We start from the raw sequence: 16,570 nt of genomic DNA, 5'->3' as shown, positions 1-16,570 counted from the left end.
ACGTGGGCTGCCATAACTCAGATGCACTGAGTTTCTGTCAGACTCAGGCTCCTAAGTCCATAAAACACTTTTTCCATTTATCATTGGTCAACACCATCTCCTCACTTCTGAGAACACTTGGAAATATTGCAGTTGATGGCCTTTTTGTGCAGAACCTTGATAACATTTTAAATTTTATCGTGTTTCCTCAGAAGAAGAGACACTGCTACCTATATGGTTTTCAGGAGATCTTTAAAAAGAGAAAAATATTCTGAGAAGTCCTTGTTCTGTAATCTAAACAGAGGAATAAAAAAAAAAAGAGAGAGGAATTAACAGCTCTTCTGTTTTGTTTTGTTTTGAGAAAGTATGATAAAATAAAATATGTAAAGTTTTTCACAATTCTGAGTTTCTTTTGGGAGAAGTTTAATTTGTTACGAAACATCTTATTGAAACATGTAGTTGTAATATGCTGAGTTCTGTGAAAATATAACAGACCTTTTAATATTTTTCCTGGTAATTTATAAATCTGATGCAAATATGATTGTTTCATGAACCTAATACATGAACATCTGGTTTTTATTAATGGCACAGAATAAGAATAATTTAACTTAATCAGTATCAATTCCAGTAGTCTTATTGAACTCTATTAAAATCAGTAATCATTATAATTTCTATTTGCATTTTGAGATTGAATATAAAGATTTTTTAAAAAGTCAATAGCTATTTTTACTTTCATATATCTAGTAAAATCAGTCAGCTTTATAAATGTGTTAGTTTTAATTAGTTTATAAATGCTAGATAAATTTATGTCTAGCAAAGCTGTCAGCAGAGAGAATGTATAGAGAAAAACAAAACAAAACAACAACAAAAAAAACCCCATGAAAGTGAAACTAAAATTTTCTTTAAAGCAAAGGTCGCATCTGATTTACACTGACAGAAAAATGCAGAGATATTTCTGAGATGCTACATCAGATCTTCATCTGACTCAAATATGATGTTGGACTGACAGATAAGCAATTTAAAAATGTTCTAGAAAGTTGATTCCATCATTCTAAGTATTAATTTAATGCACTTTAAAAAAATAAGAGGAAAAAAAAGAAGGGCATAAATATGCATGTTTGATGATTATGTGCTGTCTTAAATTTAACTGTTGAAATTAGCTTTCCCATAAAGCTTTGAACATGACACCTCTTCAAATAGTCTTCCTCAATAGGTCCGGAGAGGAGTCATACAGCATTCCTTACTTACACAGGACTGGAATTACCATAATCCTCTATATACAAATGGAAACAAGAAAAATAATAAATCAAAAAGTTATGGAAATACAAAGAACACAAAATGACAAATTAACAATAAATTCTGTCCAGAATAGGGCATGTGTGGAAATGCACAAATTTTAAGTACTCGATTGTTTATGCTTTTTCTATTTTGAGTGTGTCTGTGAAATCACAGGCTGATAAACATCTTAGCTAACCACATATATGTTAACTACAATATTAAATTGAACAAAATTATGTACTCCATTTGTACCATAAAGAGCATGTAAAAATCAGACTCATTTGAAGCTGATTGTGTTATTTTGAGCGTGAAGGCTGATCATCAGTAACTACTGGATTCAGTAGAGTTATACAGAAGAAAAAATGGGTGGTGAGGTTACTCTAAATCCTTTAGCTATTAAGTGTGTCCAAACCATCTTGCAACTATTACAACTTCAGTACATGCAAAAGGCTTCAAACGTATTTAAAATGGTTAACCTTTAACAAGTTTGATGTTACATAATTTAACATCTCCATATTACATAGAGACCAGGAATGTTTTTTATATTTTAGTTCAAGGATACAAAGTCCTGATAGCTGTACTATCGGAAGTTAAAGCATTATACAACGCTTTGGTAAACTTAAGCTGTAAAAAAAAATAAAAAAAGTTGAATGCCTTTTACTTTCCTTTGGGAAATTTTCTATTAGGTTTTGTAGCACTACAACTGGAAAAGCATAAATCTGCTTGATTCCCTTCAAGTAATTTCTTTTCCACGTTCTTTATGATTAAATATTTAAGTAGACACTACAATTCAAACATTTCTGTATATCCAGAATTGCTACATGTTTTATTTGCAGTGGGGGAGCATGTAGGATTTAAGCAATAGGTAAGGGAAAAGAAAAACATCGCTCTAATGCTCTTATGAGTCCACCTACCACCCCCTCCCATAGTACTGGAAAGTCTTTCAGGTTTGCTGCAGTTATATTTGACCATGTAACTGTTGTTTCCTAACAAACAAATGCTGTAACATTTAATATACTGCCTTAATAATAGTGAATAAATCAGTACATAAGCCTTTTGTTCATGTGTGCCCCATAATCTAGATTTACTCTAAATTAAACCAGATGGTCGTTGCTTAACTCTTTAGTTTGAAGCTTTTACAGTGCAAGGCAACTATTAAATGCAGCTTACTCTGGGGGAATCGAGGTGGATTGTCATTGACATCAGTCAAAGTGATGTTCACGGTGGTGGTCCCTGATAATCCACCCATCTGGCCTCCCATGTCCTTTGCCTGGATAACTACTTGGTACTGCTCCCTGTTCTCTCTGTTCATGTTTGGCAAAGCAGTCCTGATGATGCCTTAAATAAATAAAGAAAAAACAAAAATTGTTAATAACCTCCTTATTTTTGATGTGCAGCAATCTGTTGCATCTTTTTTGTATTCGTCTGTGAAATACATTTCTAAAGTATTAATTTCATGTTTTAAAGTACAAATTTCTGTTCATAAGCTTTATAAATAGCCTTCAGTACAGGCTGTTTGTTGAACAAACCTTAGTTCTACATCACAGCTCCCTTTCCGGTTACATTTCATGTTAAAAATGATTCAAGATATTTACACACAAGGTTTATGCCTAGAAATAATGCCTTTTATTAGTCCATTAAGAAAAAAAAAAACAACATTTTCTAGGACACAAACCTTTATTCTTGCCTTTATCAGACATGTTGTTACTTAGATCCCTAAGTTATCAATAGTACCACTGTAAAGTTACTTATGCTTCATACTGTCAGCTGTAAGAACTCTAAGTTATGAGGGAAAAAATCAAGAAATATTACTTCATTTCAGTTAGTTTTTAAAAGTATTTTTTTAGGTGATATAAGATTTATAAAATGAAGGAAAAAAATCTACAGTTTATGATAAATGGAAATAATGACAATTTTCCTGACCTGTTTCTGGTTCCACAGAGAAATATGGCTGTCCCTGAAGTATGCTGTAAATTACTCTGGCACTGTTTCCGTATGAAGGGTCATCGGCATCAGTAGCTGTAACTTGCACCACAGAAGTACCTGAAACAGCCAAAGTCAACTTAGTGAACTAGGTGGAGGTCCCAGAACATCAATTTGCACTTGAGCAGATCCCAAAGAAAATTTCAGCTAATGTCAATCGGACTTTTCAAATATATTTGATCTTATAGTCAACTTCAGGTACATTCTTTCCTATTTCAGGATCTCATTCTACATAAACTGAATCTAAACTTTCCTCATCCCACGTGCGTGATTAAGATCTAATTAGCAAAGGCAAACAATAGCTATATAGTTGAACTGTATTCTTATCCTTGCTCAGCTACAATAATTTCATACTTATGTACTCACTTCCTCTTTTCAGAAGACTTATTTGTTTTTATTACAATAAATGTCTGCTTTCCGTTACCTAGAACAGATTTTTTTTTTCCTTTTATTTCTGTCCAATGATGTCTACATAATATGAAACTGCACATGCAAGTCCATGACAGAAAAAGATGATTAAATAGGTCGTTGGAACTTGGGAAAAACTAGTAATTTGCTCTCCCTACCTTCTAAGTGTTAATACAGATAGATACCACCAGAAGAAAGACTGCTATATGAACTTTGAAATCTGCTGGTTATTTAGACTCCAGAAAACTTTCTAATCTTAAAGACCATCTCTAAATTTTAGTGGAATATACCTGTTCTTCAAAACATGAAATGCTTAGAATTGCTTCTGCCATTTCTTGCTGAATCAAAATAATTTCTACATCCTGTTCAACTCTTCCACCAGAGAAATAAAGCATCAACAAGGATCTCCCCTATTGTACCTCCATGAAGTGCAGATACCATTTTAAGTATATAGGAAAGAAGTGAAAAAAAAAAAACCCAAAGAAAAAAAAAGAAATCATCATATGCGTATGGCTACTTAGCCACGGGCTATTCTGAGGATGAGAACTTTCAACCCTTTTTCTCCTTGCCTTCCACCAAATACTGCCAAAGATTGTGAAACAAAGCACCTGTAAATCCGAGACACTTGGCACAACTATTTATTCCTTCTCATAGTGTGACTATTGCATATTTAGTTTAGCATACATAGAAAGGCAAATAGAAGCAAATGCTATGCTTCCTCAGTTTGGGATTTCAAAAGACGATGACAAATCTGCTTTTGACAAGTCAGTTGTTCAATCATGTGAACAATTGTGCCAATATCAATGGAATGAGCAAGTGCATAATTGTTGAATCAGAGATGAGTTATCAGAAACACTCAGTTTTCAACTGTTTTAGAACAGAAACACTTGCTTCAGTGAGTTCCTAAGAGAACTTGCATCTCATAAAGAAGGCATAATAGGCAAATTCCTGGTTATGTTATTACTGATATTAAAATGGAATGAATAAATGGTTTAACTGAAAAAAGCCTCAAACACAAAAGAAGATTTAAAAAATCTTCTACATAAGTATATGTAAATATAAATATATAAAAATACTTCTACACAAGTATAATGAAAAAATAAGATAAAAATTATGAATACTTTCCGCTGTACTAATGATTGCTTTAATGATCATCTAGATTAGGCCTGAAACTGAAAATCTGAACATCTTTAAAATATAAGAATGTAGGGGTGGTAGAGCTGTCATAAAAACTTCATCTGTTTCCAATTCACCAATGTCTTATATCTCCAGACACATTGAACTCCATTTGTAGATACATGTCTATATAACTATTTTGTTAAAGGATACAGAGGCCTTTTTTGTTGAACATATTTAAGTTCTGAAGAGCTTTGCCTTTATGCTGAAATGCACTTTTTGGACCATCCTAGTATGTAGCAAACTTCAGTGCTAGAAGGTATACTTTCTTCTAAAAAAGATTTGCTCTGAAATAGCAAAGAGGTGTTGTGTATAAGAAAGGTAAAAACAAATTACGTTCAGTAACTTAAATGCTGCAAGTAAAAAAAAACAAAAATCAAACAACCAAGTACACCAATCAACACGGCATTATCCAAGTAAATTTTACAAATCCTCCATTTTATATCGATAAAAACAGAGAACATTCATCATCAAGGCATCCATCAGAACAGCACAATGTATTAATGAGAAAAATCTACATTGCAAACCCATGAAAGGAGATATTTTGTCTCTATTACAAGTAACTGAATTATTTCTTGTTTCTAATTTTCACATTTCCTTCATATGTTCAAACTAGCAGTATTTATTAAGAGGCCAATTGTATGAGTTGTTGTTTTTTTTCATTTTAGCTTAAAAAAACCATGCAGAATCGACTTTGAAGGATAATTTGGAAGAAAACTGAAGAATGTGTTTAATAGATTTGAAAAAATAAAAAGAAACCTATTTGCAATGTAATAATATGTGTCAGTTACTGCTGCTTCAGTTATGATTGTCATAATGCATACATAATATTACTGCTATTTTAATACACAAACACATGAAACAGAACCAATCATATCACCTGTCCTTCTCTCTAGCTGCAATGAGTATGGCTGCATATACACCCAATAAAATCTATCAGACACTTCTGAAAACTGTAAATTTGATCCTGTTCCCTTTAAAGTCTGTAGGAAGAGACTTGGGCTCCTTAGTTTCACCACTATCACACAGTGCGATTTACTCAGTGGGTTGTGCTCAAGGTGATGTACATCTCGTTACCCAAAAGCAGTATGGGTGAACTATACTTTTCAATGTTGCCTCAGCTCTTTGGCTGTTGCTGGCCAGCCACCGGTCAAGTGCCTGGTGGGAAAAGTGCAAGGGCACTGCTACACTTCTGCCTGCCATTCAGGATGCAGAAGTCACCACCTTGATCTTGGCCATTGCTTGTAAGAGGAAGAGAGACATGCTCTCTAGGCTTCCGTCGAGGGATCAGTGATTCCTCTGAAAAACCTGACAGAAACCAAGCAAAGATGTGAACAGGAGGAGGCGGTTCTGTATATCAGTATATCAGTTATGTTGTACACATCAACTGCCAAACCATCGGCTTGTTTTGCTTTGCTTCAGTTCACTAAAGCCACTGAAGACCACTGATGGTCAATACTACAAATATATTTCTTGCTCTGGTCTGAAACCTGGACCAGAAATCCCAAGGCGCTGAAGATGATCAGTTGTGACAGGGTTTAAAGACTACCGTGTGAGTGTGACTTAGTCAGCACTACTTGGGCTGGGCCTTGCTCTGTCTTTTACCTAGGCACAGATTGCTTCTGATGGAGTTGGTAAGAGTCCTTGGTCTGCAGGATCTAAAGCCTAATCTAAACTCTATAGGAGGGCATAAAAGGAGACAGTGGAGGCACTGGAGAATATGGCACCAGCTATGCTATTAATGAGATGTATGAATTCTGTGATTTTCTCCTTGTATACTTGCCAATGTTATTATACGATAAACGAGAATTACACGGTGGTGAGCTAGGCCCAGAAATTAACAGTCATTTGTTAGATTATTGTAGTACTCCGAAGGCATATTTTTAACATAATTTTAATTATAATGTTTGAAGCTCCCTAGAGTCTGGTACTATAATAGTAATTAATATATTTGGCCCTTTTTAATGTGCTCTTTGCAAGCATCTTCAAACACCATACAATTATTAATGACTTTGACCTCACAATGCATTTATGATGTAATGTATTAGATAAGAATCACTGAAGATAATTAGCTAGGAAAAAGAATCCACAGAATATCCACGTAGAGCTGAATTTGAAACTTACATTTCCTTTTTCTTGCTCCTGAGTTATGTCATACATAACTACAGCAAGTACCCTCCCTAGTAAATTCTCAGTACAAATAAAAAGCTGAATTAATAGAATTTTTTTGCTCTTTCTAGTGGAATAAAGAGGAAATAAAGACACATGTTCTCCCATGAAATAAACTACTTATTGCAGCAGAATAACAGAGAATTGGAAAGGGCTGTATATTTAGAGAAGTCGATGTCAGAAAGGTCTTTGGCTACATGGTACTCCTGTAACTTGTAAAACAATAAGCTGGAAACAAGCACGTCAGTGGATATGTCCAATTCTTTTAAGACATTCCTTTTAAAGAAAAATAATGTTGAATCTTGTAGGATTTTTTGGTTTGGAGTTTGGGGTTTTTTCCTTTTTTGTCCCCTCTCCTTATGGCAGAATTTGTGTTCAGAGTGAAATTGAAGTTTGTAAAAAATCTAATAATGTAATATAATAATTTGGGTTTTCAAAATCTGCCATTTTTTATATTATAAAATTATAACTCAGAAGATGCAAAAGGGTTTAATGAGACAATTATAAAAAAAAAATTAAAAAAAAATCTTTGTTAATAGGAAACAAGAAGGAAGTGTTTGTTATAAGATAAATGCTATGGCAGAGAGGACTAAGCACTGGGAATTAATATCCCAGATTCAGAAGCAGAAACGACCAGCTAGTGAGCATGACAGTAGAAACAGTGCTGAAGATACAGGATGGAATAAGGATAAGGAATGATTAGAGAATATATAGACGACAACAGATGAATAGAGAAACATCAACAAATGTTGATAAGGAACTGGGTAGATGGCCGCACTCAAAGTGTTGCGGTCAACGACTCAATATCCAAGTGGAAAACAGTGATGAGTGGCGTTCCTCAAGGGTCAGTACTGGGACCAGTGCTGTTTAACATCTTTGTTGGCGACATGAACAGTGGGACTGAGTGCACCCTCAGCAAGTTTGCCAATGACACCAAGCTGTGCGGCACGGTCAACACACTGGAGGGAAGGGATGCCATCCAGAGAGACCTGGACAGGCTTGAGAGGTGGGCCCATAAAAACCTCATGAAGCTCAACCAGGCCAAGTGCAAAGTCGTGCACCTGGGTCATGGCAATCCCAGGCACAAATACAGGCTGGGCGGTGAATAGCTTCAGAGCAGCCCTGAAGAGAAGGACTTGGGGTGCTGGTGGACGAGAAGCTCAGCATGAGCCAGCAGTTTGCTTGCAGCCCAGAAAGGCAACTGTATCCTGGGCTGCATCAAAAGAAGTATGGACAACAGTCAAGGGAGGTGATTCTGCCCCTCTACTCCACTCTGGTGAGAACCCACCTGGAGTACTGCATCCAGCTCTGGAATCCTCAGCACAAGAAGGACAGGGACCTGTTGGAACAGGACCAGCAGAGAGCCATGAAGATGATCAGAGGGCTGGAACACCTATGTTATGAGGACAGGCTGAGAGAGTTGGGGTTGTTCAGCCTGGAGAAGAGAAGGCTCTGAGGAGACCTTATAGCAGCCTTCCAGTACCTAAAGGGGGCCTATAGGAAAGATGGGGAGGGACTCTTTATCAGGGAGTGTAATGATAGGAGGAGGGGTAACGTTTTCAAACTGAAAGAGGGTAGATTTAGATAGGGTATTGGGAAGAAATTCTTTACTGTGAGGGTGGTGAGGCACTGGAACAGGCTGCCCAGAGAAGCTGTGGATGCCCCATCCCTGGAGGTGTTCAAGGCCAGGCTGGACGGGGCTTTGAGCAGCCTGGCCTAGTGGGAGGTGTCTGTGCCCATGGCAGGGGGGTTGGAACTAAATGAACTTTAAGGTCCCTTCCAACCTGAACTGTTCTATGATTCTATGAAATAAAAGAAAGGATGTAATGATAAAAAAAAAAAAGAAAGGTCTAAATAGCAGAAAGTTCTGAAAGCTTGTCTAAAAGATACCACTAGTCAAAATCCAGAGGGAAGTCTATAAAGAGGAAAATAGACTCATCTGCAGTTCTGAAAAGAAACTTCCAAATGAGCAGAGAGGGAGATATAGATGAAGAATATGAGGGACAGAGCAGAAGATTGTCATCAAAACCATAAGAATATTCTGAGTCATAAACATTGAACGTAAGAAAACAAAAAAAAGTGAAAGAAGAGAAAATATCGGGTAATCATTACAAAGATTTCAGGAGAACAAGATGTCTTCTAGGATACTGACCCAACTGCAGGATCCTGAAGTTGGCCCATTTATCTCTGCCTTTACTGTGATTAATGTTCAGCAGAAGAAAGACAACAAAGAATTTATGGACCTTTGTCAAGACACTGAATTTGATAATAGAAATAGCCACATTCTCAGGTATCCATCTGGCTAATACCACTACCTGAGGAAGAAATCAAAACTGTTGTTTCTGGTCTGAAAGAGGCTGGTGTATGGCTGCATCATGATTTGATACCTTAAGGATGGCACAGATGGAGTAGATTAAGACTAAATAATATTTTTCTTACCTGCTGGACCCCTTTGTAGTACCTTATAGTACAGGATATTTTAGCATGGAGCAAACCCTGCACTCCAGGGAATGCGTAGATTTCAATTATTTCAAGCTGATGCTCTTGCATGTTTTTGCTACTTGTGCGCTTCTTTTGATACTTTTAGCGAAGAAAGCAGGACACTAGGCAATAGCAGTCTTCACTTACTAATTAGTAAAGAAATACTAGTGATTAGAAATTTACCAATTTACTCAGTTATTAAGTAACAGAAATACGGTTGTATACTGATTAAATGAATGATATATGCAATCTTGCTGAAAAGTTAAAATGCATGAAGCGAAACCAAATAGCCCTGAACTTTAGTTGATATGTACATTATCCAGTGTAGCTCTGAAAGCTATGAGGCATATGAGTAAACTTGCCTAGTATGATATGCTACCATGTCTATCTTCTTTCTGTTATTCAGGTAAGTGCATATGGAGTTAATATGCACATCTCATCACTCATCATTCACTGAAATGTATGATTCTAGAGAACTGATCAGTAAATTAATAAATCAGTATTACATTTTGTTCTATTTTGGAACAGTAAAGAAAGAAGACTTTTCAGTTCTCCTCTTTATGTGTACTAGTTTGATGGGATTCCAGTACAGCCCTATGCAATCATCTGACAGATTTCTTCCTCTTTCTTTTTTATTTTCATTTATGCTAAAAACTGCTTGCTGAATGTTGGGATTGTTAAAAATTATTCAATTGCAAACTAAAAGAAGATTGAAATATATTATTAGGAATAGGAAATTATTAGTATTATGCACACATTGCTGCACAGCTTTGCTGAGGCCATTCTCTTTCAAAAATTATGTATTTTCTTGCTCTTTTAACATTTTCTGAAGCCCGGGAAAGCAAGCACTAAAACTTCAAGACCTGTGTATATAAAAAAATCACAAAACACTGTTTGATCTAGTTCAGGCAATGGTAGTAGTTAAAATGGTAATAATAGCCAAAAGAGATATCGAAGTTATTGTGTGTTTTCTGAATATTTAGAGGTTAGTGTTATGTCTACAGTTATACAATGAATAAGTGAATATTAATTTTCAAAGAGACTCTATATATTTTTAAGCTTTTCAAAATTCTTCCTAAAGAATTGTTTGGACATAATAATAGCTCATATTCCAAAATGTTATTGTTTATGAATCTAATCAGCTCGCATGATCCAGGTCACAACTTTGTAAGTAAGATAGGAACTGAAAATACGTTGCAAACAGAAGAAAGATTAACTCAAACAGCTGTTTAAGATTCTTGAAGCTGCCATTCATGAGTGTTAAGGGAGGAACTGAAAGCACAAGAGGATTCGTCCATACATTGAAAAACTGAAAGCAAAGAGAATGAGTGTGTCTATCTTCAGGCAGTGCATCAACAGCACATAAGTAAACATATAACTCAGCCACAGAAAGAGTGAAAGTGGAGACAGCTCTCCATTCAGTGCTTATCACCACTGGGGACCTCCAGTGAAAATGAAAGAAACAATTCATTGAGCTTTCAACAGGCTAACTTAGTGATCTTATTCTAACAGTTCTTAAGGAGAAGGGTGATTCACCATTAACTGCTTTCTATTTATAATTATATTAAAAATTACTGTAAATTAATAATTTGAATATTCTAAGTAGAAAGAGATCTCAAATCACAAAAATCTGTTTCTGAATGCAATACCAATGTTTGAACAAACAAACCCAAATGAAAGATACTTAACTCATCAGGAGATACTTAACCTGTCAGGTAGAATTCCGAACATGACTGAATTTTCAGAGGATGGGGAAATTATTCATCAAGTAACATAGAACAGGCATTTGTGCCTCAGTATAAAGCACTCACCCACTACTGACATTTCAGGAACACTAGCAGTGTAAATTTCTTCTGGAAACGTTGGTTCATTGTCATTGATGTCATGGATTTTGATGACAAACTCAGATTCAGGTTCCACTGGTCTCAGAGTTCTTCTATTAATAGCTTGGGCACGCAGCGTGTAAAAGGCTTTCTCTTCCCTGTCAATTCTCCGAGTAGCATGAATGTCACCTGTTTTCTCATCAATTATAAAAAGAGTACCAGCCCCGTCTCCTGACAAAATGTATTTGAGGGATCCATCTCCCTTGTCCTGGTCAGAATGAAGCTGAAAAGAAAACAAAAATAAGAACACTTTATTTAGAAGTAACAAAAAGGGTTTGGGTTTGGTTTTTTTTTTGTTGTTTTGTTGTGTGTATGTGTTTTTTTGTTTTTTTTTGTTTTTTTTTTTTTTAATAATTACTATATATTAGATCATTCTGTGTGCAACAAACATGTTTAATACCAGCAAAACAAAGTATTTTTCAGTCACCATTGACTGGCAGTCATGGTGTCATACTGAGGCATTTGTTCCCTAACTTATCTCCAAGAATCTTTTAACTTGACTCCTGTGGCAGATTTTAGTTTTGCAGAAACACCTGTTCTCTGTTAAGAAACCTTTGCACCACAATTCTTGAAGAAGATTTTTATGTTAATACTGACCTTTTCCTTCCTTGAAGAGATCCTATTAAAAATTCACAACCTGCTGTGCTAGTTGTAAATTCACTAAGCAGATAAAGAACATGGCAGAATACATGACAATTAAGGAAAATAGAACAACTGGTTCCATGTCAGACTACTTTTTTTTTTTATTATTTTTCATATTCTTTATATTTCTCCTAAATTGGAGAACATTTCATTTTAAGTCATCGTCGTTTTCACTCCATCAACTAATGTAAATAGCCTAAAAGAAACAAATTATTACTTATTCAGTACCGATTTAACACCTATTATGTAAATAATATAAATCTTAACTTCATCTATTAATGACCTGTAGTACTGACTGACTTTAGTACACTCATAACAAAAAATTATTCAATTACGCTGCTGTTTGGTAGAGTAATGTGGTTGGCTCGTTTGATATTTTGGATACACTTACCGTAGTTTTTCTCATCACTTTTTGGAAATTTCTTTCCAGTCTCATTGATTTCACAATTAGCTGAAACAATCTGGCATTCAGATTTATTTTTGCCAAGACACGTGTAGGTTGTTTTTTTTTATTTATTTTTGGGTTTCGCAGAATGATCAAATCAAGTAGGAGTTCTGATTACAAAAATGAAGTGCAAATATAAAGACTTTTCGCAATCAAAAATATCAGAATGTACCAAAAAGTTTAAGACAGAACCAGTACATTTTTTTTCTTTTCTAAAAATGGTTATTTGAACACACATTAACAGCATCAATTAGAACTGAAGTAAGATCATATTTAGTCATGTGAAGGGTTTTTGTTTATTTAGCTGACATTTCAGATCATGAAAAACATTATATGTGTAGCTTAGTATAAATATCCCCCTTGTAATGTAGCCATGGAAGTATTTCTCTTTTTTGCCTATGGTGCCCTCATATTGTCTTCCATAGCATCCATTTTAAATCATTATCAGAGGTAGAATATCCAACTATTAGGGTTTTGAATGTGGCTTTCCTTGTCTTTTGTGCTGAAACCAAACATACGCAGTGGACTGGTGGGGTAAGCTGAAGTCAAACAGTAAACTTCTCTGTCGTGAAACATTTTCAAACACTGAATGTTTCCCACACACTTGCAATATGTGGAACAGAAGGAGCTCATGTGGAATCTTGGATCTAAGCCTTTACGGTAGAAATTTAGAAAACTATCATTGTTCTGAACTTTGATTTTCTATATAAACGTTTCCCTATTTTCTTTCAGTTCAGAAATAAACCTTGAGAAACACTGTAAATATTTATCGAAGAATGACAAATTAAACTTCACTTACATTACATATGTGTATGTTTACTTTAAAAAATACACATTTTCTTACTAATATCTTTATTTCATTCTATAATAAATAACGAAATAGGAAGCTCCACCAAATGTGAAGAGTAGGAAAGTAGATATTAAGAGAAACCTTTTGCAAATAAATCCTATTCTTCCTTTTCCTTTCATTTCTCTTCCTGACTTCAAATTGAAGGTTTCAAGCCATTCTCACTTGTCTTTTGGGGAATGAATTTTTACTGTGAACTTGAATCCCTCGTGTTCCTCTCTTGATGGCCCATTAAAGTTGTGACCTTTCACCCTTCTAAGTGACATTCTTTTGGGGGGACTGGACATTATCTTACAGGCTGTGGCCCCTTTTATAATGTCATTTAGTGTAACTAGTCCTCATAAACCTTTTAAGTGTTTTCTTCTCCAGGTCTTCCTAGGATGCCACCTTATTTTCAAAAACGTTATGGTCCTAAGAGCTCACTGGTGGTCCAAGACCACTAGATACAATATTTTCACAGCAGAGTGATGAAGAGTAGTTATAGAAGGCTGCTATTCCTTAGACACATGGACCAGAAATACAAAATAAAGGCCCATGTGAACAAGGAAGATGGGAGAGGAAAAAATATTTAAATGGGCAAATTGCAGTTTTCCAATATGCTTTAAAAAGTCAGATCTGGTATTATAAATTCTTAAAAAAGTTGACAATAGTACATTGTGGCTGCAGTGCCTGTTCTTTAACTCAGAAATCAGTTAGCAGGATCTGGCAAAATCCATTCTAATAAATTGTCTATCTACAAAATAGCATAACCTCATGCTAACAGTTCCCAGGAATGGTATCTGGCCAAATTTAACTCACAAATCATGCATGGAAATTATTTTGGAGAGTAATATGTAGCAAAAGCAAGCCAGGAACTTGTAAAATAATTTAGCAATCCCAATAACTGCATTCTGGTGCCTGAGAATGTTGCTTGGCACTAGAAGCACAAACACAGTGTAGTAAACAGAACTAAATCAGAAAATGAAGAAAACCCCTACACTACAAATTATGAAGATTTTGAACAACTTTATTTAGATCCAATTCAGGATGTAAAGATCTTTTAACATACTTACTTGTCTAATATGCAAGATACTATCAATGTTGATATGTTGATGTTCTGAATTGCTTGTTCTGTAGCTATGTGTGTGTCAAAAATTCTTACTAAGCTGATTTGGAAGTGAAAAATATTCTTTTTATACCACTCACAAAATCATTAACCTCTTACCTCTGCCAAATTCAAACTTTATATGTTTTTTCCCCACCTATATTAGCCAAAAAGACTGGAGACGGAGCTGAATATAAGATTTTGAGACATCCACAAAAAGGCTTTTAGGGAGCTGACAGTTGCACTCTAGAGTAACATATTTATAAGGAATACCAACCTGCATAGTTCAGAAGAACACTTTAAGATCTAACACTTTGCATTTTCTAAAATATGCTAATAATTTCACTTTGGATTGGTAATCCATATAAAAATTAATGTATACACAAAACAGTCCACAGTTATTGTAGAAAGACTTCAAATTCAGAATGACATTTCAGAAGGTCTTCTAGGGTGATCAGGAAACATAAAGCTATAGATACAATGAACAAAACTTGTAGACATAAATAAAGGAATGAAAATATGTATTATATATAAGCAAGGAAAGAAAATACCTCATTTCATTTTCTTAGCTCTTCATTCAATACAGATGTTATTAGAGGAATCTAACATTAAACATGGCTACAAACCTCCCAATGTGCTTGAAAACCTTGAACACTGAATCTTTACCCAGCTCAGAACTGCAGGAGCAGTATGTCAATTAGCACTGCAAAGTTTTATCATTTTACTCTAGTATTGAAAAAGTTCTGCAAAATATTTCTCTGCTACATTTAGTATACAGTGTTTCCTACAGTTAGTCTGGCTAATGGGCATCTGTGATTCATGTCAGCCAAGCTGAGAAATGCAGACACATCTGTTTCATTTAGCAATTTTATTGTACAAAATGATCAGCTGTGAAGATGTGGTTTTGTTTTCATATTTGTCACTGATATTTTACAAACTCTTGTTTCAGTGAATTTCTTGCTGTTCTTACACAGAAAAACTTCCCTTTCCAGCTGTCAGTGGTATACATACTTTATATATAACTTTTCTCACTGTATAGAAAATCAGAATATCTGCTGGCTTTATGTTATATACCCCTGTTTCATCGTACAGTAATTCCAATTTCTGTGAAAGACAATTTTGCATATTTGGTCATCTATCTAAACTGGTTGAACAAACTTTTAAATTTAGAAGGATTTCATATAAATGAAAAAGGAAGGTACTGTTAAACTGAAGATAATTAATATTTAGAGAGGGTAACAAAATGGAGTATTATGTGAATACTTAAAAAAGAAACTGAGTTACCAATCCAAGATGGAGAGAAAAACAGGTTTTAAAAGATGGATTCTTTTTTCTTCAATTACAATAAAACCAGAGTTAATTAATATGGACACAATGTGAAGAGTTGCCTCTGAAGAATTGCCACAAACGGGTTGAAAGCTTATGGGTAAGAACTAGAGAAGGAGGCAACAAAGGAAACCTTCTGGTTGGTGTCTACTACAGGCCACCTGATCAAAGGGACCCTATTGACAAAGCCTTCTTACTCCAGATACAGGAGGCATCACACTGGCAGGCTCTAGTCCTGCTGGGGGACTTCAACAACCACAACATCTGCTGGAAAAGTAGCACGGTGAGCTGTAGGCAATCCAGGAGACTCTTGGAATTGAGGATAACTTCTTAAGCCAGGTAATGGACAGCCCCACCGTAGGGAATGTGATACTGGACCGGATGGGCACCAATGCAAGTGAGCTAATTGGTGACATCAAGATTGGAGGCAGCCTGGACTGCAGTGATCATGTACTAGTGGAGTTCGCAGTCCTGAGGGATATGGGTCAGGTAAAGAATAATGTCAGGACCCTGAATTTTAGGAAAGCACACTCCCAGCTCTTCAAGGTTACTCAATAGGACCCTTGGGAAACTGACCTCATGTACAAAGGAGCAGAACAGAGCTGGCAGATCTTTAAGGATACTTTCCAAAGAGTGCTAGAGCTCTTGATTCCCAGGTGTAAGAAATCAGGAAAGGAAGGCAAGAGATGGGCATGGCTGAGTCAAGACCTACTGTTCAAACTAGAAGGCAAGAAGGAAATGCACAGGCAGTTCAAGCAGGATCAGGTATCCTGGGAAGAGTATAGGGAGGCTGCCTGGTTATGTGGGGATGAGGTCAGGAAGGCCAAGGCACAGCTGGAGCTGAACTTGGCAAGGGATACTAAGAATAA

At 35.6% G+C, this 16,570-nt stretch overlaps 1 protein-coding gene across 2 annotated transcripts in view; it reads right to left on the bottom strand.

Moving 5' to 3' along the window:
* The window catches only part of CDH10 (cadherin 10), a 106,126-nt gene that overhangs the window by 26,065 nt on the left and 63,491 nt on the right, over positions 1–16,570 (bottom strand). For both annotated transcript variants that reach the window (XM_074576149.1, XM_074576150.1), the window contains 3 exons: positions 11,286–11,580; positions 3,181–3,300; positions 2,428–2,595 (listed from right to left, as the gene is read on the bottom strand). In XM_074576149.1, the coding sequence (XP_074432250.1) occupies positions 2,428–2,595; positions 3,181–3,300; positions 11,286–11,580 (583 nt within the window). The remainder of the gene's footprint in view (positions 1–2,427; positions 2,596–3,180; positions 3,301–11,285; positions 11,581–16,570) is intronic.

This window comes from Larus michahellis, chromosome 2, assembly GCF_964199755.1.
Source record: "Larus michahellis chromosome 2, bLarMic1.1, whole genome shotgun sequence".
In the NCBI taxonomy this organism is placed as follows: Eukaryota; Metazoa; Chordata; class Aves; order Charadriiformes; family Laridae; genus Larus; species Larus michahellis.
This window is presented reverse-complemented; position numbering and strand designations above follow the sequence as displayed.